This window comes from Schistocerca gregaria, chromosome 7 (genome assembly GCF_023897955.1).
Source record: "Schistocerca gregaria isolate iqSchGreg1 chromosome 7, iqSchGreg1.2, whole genome shotgun sequence".
In the NCBI taxonomy this organism is placed as follows: Eukaryota; Metazoa; Arthropoda; class Insecta; order Orthoptera; family Acrididae; genus Schistocerca; species Schistocerca gregaria.
In genome coordinates this window covers 569,712,727-569,727,752 of record NC_064926.1, presented here as the reverse complement: position 1 = coordinate 569,727,752, position 15,026 = coordinate 569,712,727, and the positions used below count along the sequence as shown (strand labels likewise).

The 15,026-nt window shown below is 43.5% G+C and overlaps 1 protein-coding gene across 8 annotated transcripts in view; it reads left to right on the top strand.

The window, feature by feature from the left end:
- The window catches only part of LOC126281953 (myrosinase 1-like), a 151,671-nt gene that overhangs the window by 113,545 nt on the left and 23,100 nt on the right, over positions 1-15,026 (top strand). For 2 of the 8 annotated variants that reach the window (XM_049981325.1, XM_049981318.1), the window contains exons 2-4: positions 696-829; positions 4,959-5,093; positions 7,398-7,520. The exons of 5 other annotated variants lie outside the window; for them this stretch is intronic. In XM_049981325.1, coding sequence (XP_049837282.1) covers positions 696-829; positions 4,959-5,093; positions 7,398-7,520 — 392 coding nt within the window. The remainder of the gene's footprint in view (positions 1-695; positions 830-4,958; positions 5,094-7,397; positions 7,521-15,026) is intronic. One more of the 8 variants, XM_049981326.1, reaches the window with a different exon arrangement.

The following is a 15,026-nucleotide window of genomic DNA, read 5'->3' as shown; positions in this document are numbered from 1 at the left end:
TCGCAGGCCAGAGGCGCACGAAGTGCTTCGTCTGTATTCCATCACGATCTAGTGGTGTTAAAATAATGTGATGAACAGAATTTGAATATTTTGTATGATCTCGTAACACTGAGTGTCGCTGTGATGGTTGTCATTCAGATTAGAATTTAGCTGTGAAAGAATGTTAATAAATGAACGTCGTCCATACCTCATACCTCACTTCATCGCTTACCTCATATCAGCTAAAAATAACCTTTATAATTATGAGAGTGAACGATATGGCTCACAGAGCCGGTAACACAAGTTCGAGCTGTCTTAAAGGTGAAGAGTGGACACACATTCCACATTAGTGTGCGCTAGTATGTGCCCGGATAGGGCCACCACTGCAGAGCGAAATGCAGACTAGACACTTGCCAAAGTTATTTGTGGGACACACTGAAAAGAACACGCCGCTTCTAAAGTTGGTATATTGTGACTGTATTACTATCATAATAAAATGATGAATCGCTTGGGCTATTGTATCTACCCAATTGTGCCCTAAATCGTGCAAAGGTAAAGACAACAGTGAGTTAGTGGTTTGGGACTATGGATACAGTAAAGGCAGAGAGAGCTGGTGGAAACTGGTCGATTATATGGTATACGGATGTGACAAGAGAGGTATTTTTAAAGTGCAAGGGTCATGCTGGTCGATTGATGGTAGACGTGTTGTGTTTCAGGTAAGGGAGAGAGCATCTGGGACCACATGCTACACGCACAGCCCAACCTGACAGCAGACGGGCAGAACGGCGACGTGGCGGCCGACTCGTACCACAAGTACAAGGAGGACGTGCAGCTGCTCGTCGGAATCAACGTGAGTACCGAGGCTGGCAACGCCGCTGACTGGTGTACGTGTGGCACCTAACTCATGTTCGATGACAGGTGGTTTGTGATGGGCCCTTTGATGGGACGGTGCATAACTAAACATTTCTCAGAACTAAGAGACGTAAAACATCATTGCTCTGTGAGCTGATATCGTCACGTTGCTGTTCCATTTTTCTTCTCTTATCCTCCAGCTTTCGATAAACGAAATAGGACAGTTATTTTCAATACTAACTGGCTGCACGTGTTCAGTTATACAGTGTGTAACAAAACGATGTAGAAAACTTGCAGAGCATGTCTTGATGAACAGTTTCAGGATCGTAGCCCATGCACGCTAACGTGATTAAGCGGCCAAACGCAACGTTCAAGTCGCAGGGGCGAACGTCTGCTGGTAGGCCATTCCTTCTGCAGCAAACTGTATTGAACACTGCTATGTTTGATGTTCTAATATATCATTATTGTACTCGTAACTTGTAGCTGGCTTCTTGAACTTTCGAAGCAGAGCCTACCTTTTCTCTGAGGGAGCATTATTGTCTTGCTGATGTATGGCAACAAATCCCTGGTGCTGGTGGCCACACGCCATCGTTGTGTGTGCAACAAAGTCGTCGCTGGGCATCCCCACCTCAGATAAACAGGGTGAATATACTGATAGAAAGTATAGTTATGAGTTCAAAGTAGTACGTCGCTTCGTAGGAGAAAAGTGACTAATTCAGTTATTTCGTGGAAAGGCGCGCGGGATTAATTACGAGCTTTGTACTTGAAAGGGTGTCGTTTTGTGAATCAGTAATTTTCGTTGAGGAACATATTGATAGTAGAAAGTTTGTGGAAAAGCTTCCGTGATCACTGATCAACTGTTTAACTACTGTGGAAACACAACGTAACAATGGCTACTTCAGAATGAACGCGGAACCTACTTAACTGTTAACACAAGACAGGATGAGTTTAGGCATTTTTGGGAAAAACGAAAGTAATTTGGCTTGTACTATTATTGTTTTATAGTGATATTTTCCATAGTTTACTGAATAACTTTAATATTTGGAACGTATAAGAGAGATGGGTTTGAAACAGGCGCAAGGTTTATTTCATAACTTAACGTGATGTTATGTAAAGCTACCATACTCTAGTACAATAGTCCGATAGCTGCGAAGATTACTGTAAAATATATTAAAAGACTTTAGGAGTTTTAAAAAATGTTTGTTTGCACTGGGGTTGGACAGTTTTTAACGCAGGTGTTGCAAGTCGTTTATATTAAACAAATAATGCGCTCAACACAGTGCCTTGTTAAAATTTTGGTAGGTTAGGACTGACCATCAGAAATGTGGGTTTCTGGTTAATAACGTAAAACTATTAAATTTTTAATAGCATTAAATAGAGAAACACTTCCTAATGTTATTTATTTTGTCATGAGGTGGCTTTCGGCTCTTTAGGTCATCCTCATGAAACAATGGAATGTTGCACACACAGATAAATGACGTGCGACTTACGCAGATATCATTTACGCAATACATGCAAAAATGAGGACACGTAGAGCGTTTACATAGGCATGTATTCTGTTTTGTATGTCACGCAGAAGTGGTTACATTAACTATTTGAGGACTAATTTTTCACAGCCAAATAGACGAATACTAGGCTGATGTCCACATCCACCTTCAGTTACGCTACTTACAATCGTTTGGAAACGTTCACTCATTTTTACATGGATAGCACTAGCTGCAGACAGCTGAGGTACACAAATTCCGTTCAGAGGAATTAAAAGGGTGGTGACAGGAAAGGATTATGTCCAAACATTTAAAAATGCCTGATGGGCTAATTAACATGCCAACCCCATGCAAATATGCGATAAACGCAAAAGACTAATATCTACATCGTTTAACCTAACGTTCGTTTACAAAAAATTTTGATTTTATTTGGCATTTCATTAGAATAAAGTCACGGTTATATAATTTTCTAAAGTCGATAGCGATTTAGCTATAATGCACAACAAGAATGGGAGCAATTTATATTGCTTTTTGATTTTTTAATTAATCAGAGAACACTGTGGAGCATATACTAAGAACTGTGACCAATGCGAGAAATTTTCTAATGTTATGTCTTGTCAGTCACAAAGAAAAACCATTTTTTTATGAAAAACTAAACATGTGACCCATTGGAAACGATAAAGAACTTCATTGAAATAATTAACGTGAAAGAGGAAACACAGTGAGTTGGTTTAAAACAGAAGTCACAAAAATTATGAAGCTCCTGAGCTAGCGTACCGGTGTGATACTAAAACAATCTTGGATAGAAATAAGAACTTTTTCAATAAAATCACATATTTGTTTATTGCGTTCTTATTAAATCTTATTTCTGAAAGAATCAAACAATGAATCTACAGCTACCAAAAACGGAGTTTTCATTAATTCACCTTCTTCGCATTGATTATTATCCTTAGCAATCATTTTTTAAACCCGGAGTGACGCCTTAGTTGGTGCTTTATTCTTGTGTTATGGTTTTAAAAAAAGAGCTGATCGTTGAGCATTAAGTTCTTAATTTAGACGCCTTAGCTCTTCTTTCCTTGGGGCAGAATCCGGATGGAAATCCTTTTAAATTCCTGAGTGAACTTTTCTGAGGTGAATTTCGACGTTCCCCTCCATCCCAACCGATATACTTCCGTAGCACAGCAAACACACATTTATTCTTTAGCTGTGCAAAAGTCGGTTTCCCATTCTGAATGTAGTTGGGAAAACTTTTGCTTCTTGTTTGAACATGTCATCTTTACAATGAACATGGCTTACTTTCAACGCATAACTCAAACTATTCTCTTTACAAATGTCTCATATACACACGAAAATATAACGTGCACAACCTCACACGTATACGATGAACTATGATGTTGACAATGTCGTACTCCTGACAAAGGCAACTGTTTAGGAGAAACAAGCTCTGTCGCCGTTAGCGCGGTCTGACGTCAGTGGAACAATTTTGGTTAGCCAACCTGAAAGTTGTGATCTAGCGAAAAAGTACCTGCGGGATACTAGTAGCTCGTGACTGCCGGGTTGGCGATCACTCATTCAAGCCTGGAGTTGCACGGAGCACTGATTATCACCGCAAGGAAACAGTCGACAAAGAAAAAGGTTGGTTAAAATGCGGAGCTCAGGATCATGACTTATCGTAAATGTTACATAAACCTAATTAAAACGAATGTGCTGAAAAAAATACTGTACAAGCACGACTGATATTGTAAATATAAAAAAAATCCCAGCTAAGCACAAGTGGTAGGAATGACAAGGCATATTTAGACGTTTCTCTGGTCGCAAATGCAAACTTGTTCCAGTAATACGACCCTTTTCGCCCCATTAAAGTACCGTCAATTTGTTGTACGTTTCGAATAACCAAGAAGAGAAGTATGTGATGTGAAAAGTCTGCTATTGAAATCAAGAATTTTTCTTAATTTGGACAGAAGAAACTGATATTCTGTCTATGTCCTCTTAATGAAAACGCTTAGAACATGTTTTGAGCGGTTTCCACTCTTTCCTTCCCAAAGCGTTCATCCAGAAAGCTCTTCATGTTAGACTGATAGAAAATATAACGTCAAATGGCACAAATAAAACCACTGCAATTAAAGGTGAAGAGAAAAACCGAAATTAATGTACATCAAGAAAAGTATATTTTGAACAAGTCCACTTAAGAGTGATTTGTGAGTCCTTTACACTTTAGCCTGTAATTAAAATACTAAGTACACCAGTAAATGGCCAACGACCTCTCTGCGTGCCCACCGAACGAAGAATCTCCCATTTTTCAAGCGCAGCGCAAAGTGGAGGGAATCTGGATGTTAATTGATTGATATACTACTGCTACGTATTTAAGGCATAAAAGGGAGGGGTAAAAGTGTTTACAGATATCAAATATTTCTTCTGTCCTAGAAGCAATCATTCATCTTTTGAAACGAGTCTGCCCATATCTAGGCAGACGCGTTTCAGTCCTACCAAAAGGGGCCCTAATTGCGTATAACAACACATAAGCGTACATTCGTCTTTTTCGTCTTTTGACTTTTGCTTTCTTCGACTTCGTCTCCATTTCACTTTGTGCTTGACATAAGCGGCTTGCTGCGTACTACAGCTGTGATTTCTCTGTACCTGCAGGCCAACTGCTACCGGTTCTCTCTGAGCTGGCCTCGCATTCTCCCCACTGGAGACACTAACGTCATCAACCAGGCGGGCATAGACTACTACAACAACCTCATCAACGAGCTGCTGGCCAACGGGATCGAACCAATGGTGAGTAGTTTTCAAACACAGATGGTAATCACGTAACGTCTGCGTCGATCTCTCGCCTCCTCATCCAACAGAGTCGAATCAGCAGATATCAACAATATGCTATTTCAAGAGCTTCGTGTCAGAACACTTCTACATTCTTTTGTTCGTCGGCGAATCCCTAAAGAAAAATTGAAACAGTTCGTACCAACAAGAGAGACGGACGAACTACAATAATTTATCCATATTACTGGTCGGAGACCTCCATCATTGTGGATTATATTAAAGAAACACAACAACGAGCAATTTCTTGTAAATTAATGCGCGTGTTGCAGATGCCTTGTGCTAAATAACTTTCTGAGGTGAATATTTTGTTTATTTTGTATATTTGTATATTTTGTTTATCTACTATCTATATTTTGTGAGTTTACAATCGCAAATTGTACTAGGTAAACAAACTCATGATGTGTACAAGATAGACAAAACTGGCTTCTTGCATTTTGGGATCCTGAATTTGGAGCTAGTCACCACTTAGAAACGTAACCTGTGTATACGGAGTGACAACTATTCAGAAGAGATGAAGAACAGGATGATCCAGATTTTATACGTTTATCTCCTCACTAATGGCACCTTTGACGTGGTACACGTTTCTATTGTCTTGAATCTGCTTCCCTGCACCAGGTCGCGATTATGAACTGATCCGGAAACGTGCAGAATGTTTAAAAGTACTTCAATTATTCTTAGGGTATCTCGATCTCGCAAGGTCTTAGATATGGCAGGACAAAGCTTTTTAGTTTTTGATACTAGGTCTTCAACTTTCCTACTGTCATTCTTTCTCAAAGTTCGAAACATTTTTGTACAAAACGCACAACGAATTTACTATTCAAAGTATTGGCCATCGCTGGGTACTACTTTCCCCCATCTGTCGGGCACCATGTGAACCCTGTGGCTCAAGAACAGGGCTTCTTTTCGGGAGATCCATGAATCGATTCACTTTTGAACTTGTCCATATGACTGAACCTGCTGCTCAGTTGGGCAGTGTGCATTGATCAAAAGAGGTAATGAATGAGAGCAATGTCTGGAGAATACGATGTTATTGAGACATGGTGTCCGGTATTGTCAAGCTTTAAAACCACCTTTCATGTCCATCGGTGTATTGTGGCCGTCTGTCTTTCAGTGCTCGGCTCAAACGCTTTCGATAACGATCTCCTGTGATTGTTTCCGTCGGTTCAGTAGCTTCGAAAACCCTCTCTCTTCCGATGCCACACCGATATTCGACTTCAAAACCACTGTTCTTGTAGCTTAGAAGTCATTCTCTGCACGTTCTTTCAATAACAGGTCCTTACCATCGATCTAACACAGCACTTTATGAGCCTCAGAGTTCCTCATGTTGCTGCAGAAATGAAGACAATTAAGCTCGTTTGTTGATATATTCAATCGAGAATAACTTTCTGATACAATCACAAATAGACTAATATTAAGATGGCGTTTAATTTACAAATGACAAAGCTTATTATACGAGACTTACGACCTACCCCCTACAACACCACTTGACGCTACTGCCATCTATTGTGAAACGGAGGAATCAAAACTGTAGACGTAACAGTTTCTCACAAAAAATATCATAGACTCTTAGAGGCTTGCTGTCACCTAGGCATCGTTGTGGATCGCGAACGAAGTTCAGGCAGCCGCTTATTAAAAGAAAAGCTACTGTAGCTACCATCTTGACTGAGAGAAGCAGCTTTATACGAAACGAGGAACAACTGTCCAGAGTGTGGGATAAGTAGAACTTATTTCGCGCTTAACTTGTGAACTACCACTGGCTTCATCAGAGGAAAAGAACATCCGTGGATGCTTGAATTTTTTAGTGCATAAAACAGAGAATCTTATAGCAGTCTTTTCAGTGACTAATTACTTATGTAAAGACTGACTTGGATCATACAGAACAATTCAACCTGGGAAGAGGTCTTTTATTTATTTAAAAAATTCTGAAAAATCTGTTTGATATGTTTTTCTCGAAACTGTTGATGTACCTGACCAGTTTCATAATTGCGAACTGGTAACCAAAAAATAAATAAAAATTTTCGTTAAATTATTACCACTACACAATGTCTCCGCTCTTTTGAAGGAAAAAAGGAATGTTTTTGGCACTTAACACGCTCTACAAGTGGTAATCAGAATTTGGTGTAGCATCTCTCGCTCTCTGACCCCACTCTGTGTTGATGACACGCACTGCGTCAGCTACGGCAGTGGTTTCCACGCGTCTGTTGTATTTTTTGGCCTCCAACTTTACTATTTGACATTAAACGTGGCCGCATCTGTCCACAGATCACGCTGTACCACTGGGACCTCCCGCAGGAGCTGCAGAAGCTGGGCGGCTGGCCCAACATCGAGCTGGCTGACTACTTTGTCGAGTACGCCCGCATCGCCTTCGAGAACTTCGGAGACCGGGTGAGTTACGTTCACATCCGTCTCTGCTTCAGCCACAGAAGTACTGTTATCTGACAACTCCTCCTCCCGCCTATGCCTGAGAAACAGAAAAAAAGTAAATCATCAACAATACCACTTAGCACTAGTTACACTGCCAAGCAGAACGTTTCTGTCGTCTTATGCAGTTTTCTGTTGGCATACTCTTACTCCTTTCGGCAGCAAATTCGCAAGACAATGACTATCATGGTGGAAAACAACGTCTGATTTGCATTTCTGGGAACAATAATTACTTAAACCTATCGAGTACATTTATGCTTAGCCGGGACGGTGCACTTTTTCTTCGGCTGGTGGTTATCTTTGAGCCGTCACACGTCTAGCGCTGGTCTGCGCACTGACGTCCCCGGAGACATTTTGCAAAAAGCCAGCTCGCTCCGTTCATCCCTAAGATACATATCTATGTACACAACGAGGCTCGGGGAAGACATTTGACACCGTCCTGCACTGCCGCTTAGCGAAGAAAAACGAAATTACCGAGTATCGGACCAGATTTGTGAGTGGGTACAATACTCCATTGTAGACAGAACTCATCACGTCGCTCTTAACGAAACAAAATCTACAGATGTAATTTCCGGAGTGTTTCAAGCAAGGGTGACACGACCTCGCAGTTTACAAAGTATGTAAATGATTTAGTAGAAAGCGTCGAAAGTTGTTCAAGATTGTTCACAGATGACGCGGCCATCTCGAAGAAAGTAGCAACACCAGAAGACGGTATCGAGTTGCAAAACGACAAAAAAAAGTTGATGAATGGTACATAGACTGGCTGTTGACCCTGAACGGAAATAAACGTTGTAAACTGATTATACTTAGGAAAAAATGCCACTACTGTACAGTAATACTATTGATGAGAGATTGTTGGAAGCAGTATCTACTGTAAAATATCTAGGAGTAACTATCCACAGCGACATAAGTGGAATGACAAAACAAATAGTAGGAAAAAACAGGTGTCACACAGAGATTCAAAGAAAGAATCTTAGGCGGTCCTTAGCAGGTAGAACTGACAGTAGATCCAACGAAGAGCGGGCCGTTTGGTCACGTGATCGTTTGGTTGGAGAGAAAGTGTTACCGAGATTCGCGACAAACTCGATTAGTACACGTTATGAGAGAGGCGTTGTGCATCACCACGAGAAGGAGGAGATTAGTGTTTGACGTCCCGTCGACAACGAGGTCATTAGAGGCTGAGCACAAGCTCGGATTATGGAAGGATTGGGAGGGAAATCGGCCGTGTCCTTTCAAAGGAACCATCCCGGCATTTGCCTGAAACGATTTAGGGAAAGCACGGAAAACCTAAATCAGGATGGCCGGAGATGATTCTGAACCGTCGTCCTCCCGAATGCGAGTCCAGTGAACATTACTGAGAGGTTTACTATTGACATTTCGAGAGAGCACTTTCCGAGAGAGTCGGACAGCATATCTTTTTTTCCACATAGATCTCGTGAGACGACCACGACGAGAACATTAGAGATATCAGCGCTAATACAGAGACTTACCGACAAGCATTCTTCTCACGCGCGAATCGTTTTCTGGACTACAACATTTGCTACATACAAAGTGTTCGCTTATGCATCCCAATGACACTAAACGTCTTTTATAATTAGTTATGCCGTTGGAAGCAGCAGAGCTTAGGCATCCTGCCACTTTCCTATGTAATGTGTGTTGCCTACCATTCAGTCTTCTGCTCTGTACGAAACGGTGAAGGCCGAGCTTCTACACTGCACAACAAAGGATCACTCTCTCGAAACCCTGTAATTGCTTTCACTGCGTTGCATTAGTTTCTCAGACTGGCTCAAAAGTGCCTACAACATTCCTCTCGAATGGTGTAAAAGCGTGGCGGCCTGTGATATCACCCTCGGGTTCGGCGACACTTCAAACAGCCAGGTGTCGACACCACATTTCGCCCTTCTTTTGATTCTCTACAATGGAGGGCAGAAACATGACACACAGCATGGAAATCGCTCGGTTTTCTTATACGTGGCCGAGGAAACAGTTCAAACACACCGCTGCTCAGATTCAGCACAAAAATCTCTCAGGAGCTCGCATAGAGGGCGTCAATGAAACCACCCCTTTCCCTTGGCCATTGATTCCCACCTGTTTGGCTGTTGAAAACGACAGTGAGCAGTATGACGAGAAACAGGACGATATTCGTGACAACCTCGGACATCGTTCACACCCTCACATGTTTCAACCCTTCTCTACGGACACTTTGGGGCCGCATCCACATTGAGCGTGATTTGGAGTACAGCGCGTCAGCACGTTTTGCTCCCATGTACGGTTTGGAACACCAGGGACCGTTGACAACTGTTCAACGAAATTATAACGTGATCAGAAACATTAACGAGTATTTAAGCTTTCTCAGGGCTTCTGTTCAGCGCTCTCTTGTGGCAAGATCACGCCAGAGTGCAACATCGATTAGTGCATAAAAAAAACGGCAAAAGGAACCTCTAAGATAACAAAGTTCGGCAACACCTTCGGTGACACTTACGCACATTTTTTGTGCACGTTACAAAAGTATCTGTCAAAAGTCTTGACATAACTTTAGCCTAGAGGCTACTCTGACGTCTAAATCTAGGACCCTAGGCCAACCACACCCAATGAGTGTCGAGAGGGTTGCCTATCTCTCAAGCTCCAGAGCAACCGTCAGGCTGTTCCGGTGACGAAATTTCTAAAGATAGATTTATAAAGCGTTCAGCAACCGAACTGGAAAGTATTAGGTGGACTGTTTGCCATTTTATCCACGCAAACGTTCATGTTGGACTCCCACGTGATCACGTGGGCGGAAAACGGGAAGAGTGAAAAAGCATAAATACCCTTTACTGTTTCGGGTTAACTCCAGATTTCGTCGAATGGTTATGAACGGTCCCAAGTGGCTCCAATCAGTACACGAGAGTAAAATTTGCGGTCGCGCTGCAGACCAAATGGGTGCGATCACTCCAATGGGAATACAGCTCCACAATGCCCTCACTGCGGAGTTGAAACGTCCAGGTGTGTCAGGAGTGTCAATCGCTGGAAAGAACATCTTCCTCACACCACTACCGACTGTCGTTTTAGACAGATAAATGTATCGGAATCAACACAACAAGGAAAGGGGAAGTTTCACTGACGCTTTTTATGCGACCTTCCTATCACTAGGTTTATGAGGTCGTTCCACTATGGATCGCTTTAGAGGCACACTTTTACGATACATACTTTTCCAGTTTACTTACACTGAAGATCAACTTTCAGTGCCTGTAGCAATCCTCGACCTGTTGCAGATTTTCTTGCACTTCGCTACAAACGTCCAGCGTTGTAACTCTGCTACAGACAACTGCTCCATCTGCCAACGGCCTCATTAGGCTTCTGGAGCTGAATCATTTATATACAGCGGGTCCAAAAATATTTTCACTCTTTGATATTTTATTCATTGTAGTAAGAATCTGATTTACAATTTTTAGCATTGAGGGAGTTATAATATATCTTCAAAATGACCACCAGTTGTTTCTAACTATGGCTACGGCGACAAAGTGCATATCGAACTGTGACACTTCACCGTATATGGCGCAATGGCAAGACATGATGCTATGGTTTGTCCACAAGCTCGTTGATTGTCGGGTGTTTTTGTTGACACACGTCATCTCTGACGGTCCTCCACAGCAAGATCACAGTGAATAGAATGTCATCTATACGCCTTATACAGGGTGTTTCAAAAATGACCGGTATATTTGAAACGGCAATACAAACTAAACGAGCAGCGATAGAAATACACCGTTTGTTGCAATATGCTTGGGACAACAGTACTTTTTCAGGCAGACAAACTTTCGAAATTACAGTAGTTACAATTGTCAACAACAGATGGCGCTGCGGTCTGGGAAACTCTATAGTACGATATTTTCCACATATCCACCATACGTAGCAATAATATGGCGTAGTCTCTGAATGAAATTACCCGAAACCTTTGACAACGTGTCTGGCGGAATGGCTACACATGCAAATGAGATGTACTGCTTCAGCTGTTCAATTGTTTCTGGATTCTGGGGGTACACCTAGTCTTTCAAGTGTCCCCACAGAAAGAAGTCACAGGGGTTCATGTCTGGCGAATAGGGAGGCCAATCCACGCCGCCTCATGTATGTTTCGGATAGCCCAAAGCAATCACACGATCATCGAAATATTCATTCAGTTAATTAAAGACGTCGGCCGTGCGCTGTGGCCGGGCACCATCTTGCATAAACCACAAGGTGTCAGCAGTGTTGTCTAAGGTAGTTTGTACCGCCACAAATTCACGAAGAATGTCCAGATAGCGTGATGCAGTAATCGTTTCGGATCTGAAAAATGGGCCAATGATTCCTTTGGAAGAAACGGCGGCCCAGACCAGTACTTTTTGAGGATGCAGGGACGATGGGACTGCAACATGAGGCTTTTCGGTTCCCCATATGCGCCAGTTCTGTTTATTGACTAAGCCGTCCAGGTAAAAATAAGCTTCGTCAGTAAACCAAATGCTGCCCACATGCTTATCGCCCTCATCAATCCTGTGCACTATATCGTTAGCGAATGTCTGTCGTGCAGCAATGGTAGCAGCGCTGAGGGGTTGCCGCATTTGAATTTTGTATGGATAGAGGTGTAAACTCTGGCGCATGAGACGATACGTGGACGTTGGCGTCATTTGGACCACAGCTGCAACACGGCGAACGGAAACCCGAGGCCGCTGTTGGATCACCTGCTGCACTAGCTGCGCGTTGCCCTCTGTGGTTGCTGTACGCGGTCGCCCTACCTTTCCAGCACGTTCATCCGTCACGTTCCCAGTCCGTTGAAATTTTTCAAACAGATCCTTTATTGTATCGCTTTTCGGTCCTTTGGTTACATTAAACCTCCGTTGCAAACTTCGTCTTGTTGCAACAACACTGTGTTCTGTTGTTGTTGTTGTCATCAGTCCTGAGACTGGTTTGATGGAGTGTGTTCTAGGCGGTGGAATTCCAACACCAGAAAAATCCTCTGTTCTAAGGAATAGACTATGTTGTCCACAGCACACTTGCACGTTGTGAACAGCACACGCTTACAGCAGAAAGACGACGTACAGAATGGCGCACCCACAGACTGCGTTGTCTTCTATATCTTTCACATCACTTGCAGCGCCATCTGTTGCTGAAAATTGTAACTACTGTAATTTCGAAAGTTTGTCCGCCTGAAAATGTACTGTTGTCCAAAGCATATTGCAACAAACGGTGTATTTCTATCGCTGCTCGTTTAGTTTTTATTGCCGTTTCAAATATACCGGTCATTTTTGAAACACCCTGTATGTAGTCCCATGCTGGTACAACCAGACATGGCGAAGATAGTGAGTCGAACCTCCATCTTGTTCCATGTAAAACATATCTCCTGAAGTATCTGTGCTAGCAGAATAGAAATGCGGGAAACACAAGCTCGAAAACAATTTATTGGACTCATCAAAACGAAACAATAATACAACCTTCAAAAGAACAACAGACTCGATCCCATCTGCGCATCGTAACAAATATACACTAGTGGCCACTGAAATTGCTACACCACGAAGATGACGTGCTACAGACGCGAAATTTAACCGACTGGAAGAAGATGCTGTGATATGCACTGATTAGCTTTTCAGAGCATTCACACAAGGTTGGCGCCGGTGGCGACACCTACAACGTGCTGACATGAGGGAAAGTTTACAACCGATTTCTCCTACACAAACAACAGTTGACCGGCGTTGCCTGGTGAAACGCTGTTGTGATGAATCGTGTAAGGAGGGGAAATGCGTACCATCACGTTTCCGACTTTGATGAAGGTCGGATTGTAGCTTATCGCGATTGCGTTTTATCGTATCGCGACATTGCTGCTCGCGTTGGTCGAAATCCAATAACTGTTAGCAGAATATGGACTCGGTGGGTTCAGGAGGGTAATACGGAACGCCGTGCTGGATCCCAACGGCCTCGTATCACTAGCAGTTGAGAACACAGGCACCTTATCCGCATTGCTGTAACGGATCGTGCAGCCACGTCTCGATCCCTGAGTCAACAGATAGGGACGTTTGCAAGAAAAAAAAACCATCTGCACGAACAGTTCGACTACTATTGCAGGAGCATGCACTATCAAGTCGGAGACCATGGCTGCGATTACCCTTGACGCTGCATCACAGACAGGAGCTGTTTACAGCACCATGATGGTCGCATCCGTGTTTGGAGACAGCGAGGTGAACGCACATTGGAAGCGTGTATTCGTCGTCGCCATACTGGCGTATCACCCGGCGTGATGGTATGGGGTACCGTTGGTTAAACGTCTCACCTGTTGTTCGCACTGACGGCACTTTGAACAGTGCACGTGGCATTTCAAATGTGTTACGACCAGTGGCTCTACCCTTCATTCGATCCCTGCAAAACCCTACATTTCAGCAGGATAATGCACTACCACATGTAGCAGTTCCTGTACGGGCCTTTCTGGATACAGAAAATGGTCGACTGCTGCCCTGGCCAGCACATTCTCCAGATCTCTCACTAATTGAAAACGTCTAGTCAATGGTGGCCGAGCAACTGGCTCGTCACAATACGCCAATCACTGCTCTTTATGAATTGCGGTATCTCGTTCAAGCTGCATGGTCAGCTGTACCTGTACACGTCCTCCAAGCTCTGTTTGACTCAATGCCCAGGCGTATCAAGGCCGTTATTACGGCGAGAGGTGGTTGTTCTGGGTACTGATTTCTCAGGATCTATGCACCCAAACTGCGTGAAAATGTAGTCACATGTCAGTTATAGTATGATATATTTATCCAATGAATACCCGTTTATCGTCTGCATTTCTTCTTGGTGTAGCAATTTTAATGGCCAGTAGTGTAAAAAAGTAAGTAGAAAAGACCCGACCCTGCACGGGGAGAGATCACAATAGAACAATTCTCCAATGTCAAGATGTTCGGCGGTCCATCTGCAAAAGATCGGCCAATCAGAAAAGGCATCTGGCCGTGGCTGCCGGAGTGGCAGATCTGTGTACTCGCAAGCGGTGCGTCGAACTGTCCTTTGCCGGCAGTGCGCCGGTCTAAAATGCCCGTTTGGCGGAGGTGTCTACCGGAACTATTTGCGACAGCGCGCCTCGCGTATCAAAATTAGTTCCTGGCTGGCTGCGACCTCTATTGGAGCTGTTCCGCAGGCTCCGCGAACGGGTAATGGTTCGTGGCGGCCGTTGGTGGAGACCTGGTGTTGTGTCGTGTTGTGTTGTGGCCGCCGGTACATACTTGTGTTGACAACACGGACGACGTAGCTTTTGCTCGTGAATATAAGCCCTGCGATGCAGGCATCCCGTGTTGGTTGGAGGTGCCGATGCGAATGCAGTGTGAAGTGGCCGGCTGCAGCGCCTCCGTACAGGACTCTGGTCGCAGGTAGAGTCCTCGCCTAAGTATTTCCAGACATGCGTGACCAGTCATCGTGCCCTCGAAGCAGGAGAACCGCATCAAACCACGCAGGTAGATACACTGCCTCGTTCACATCAGC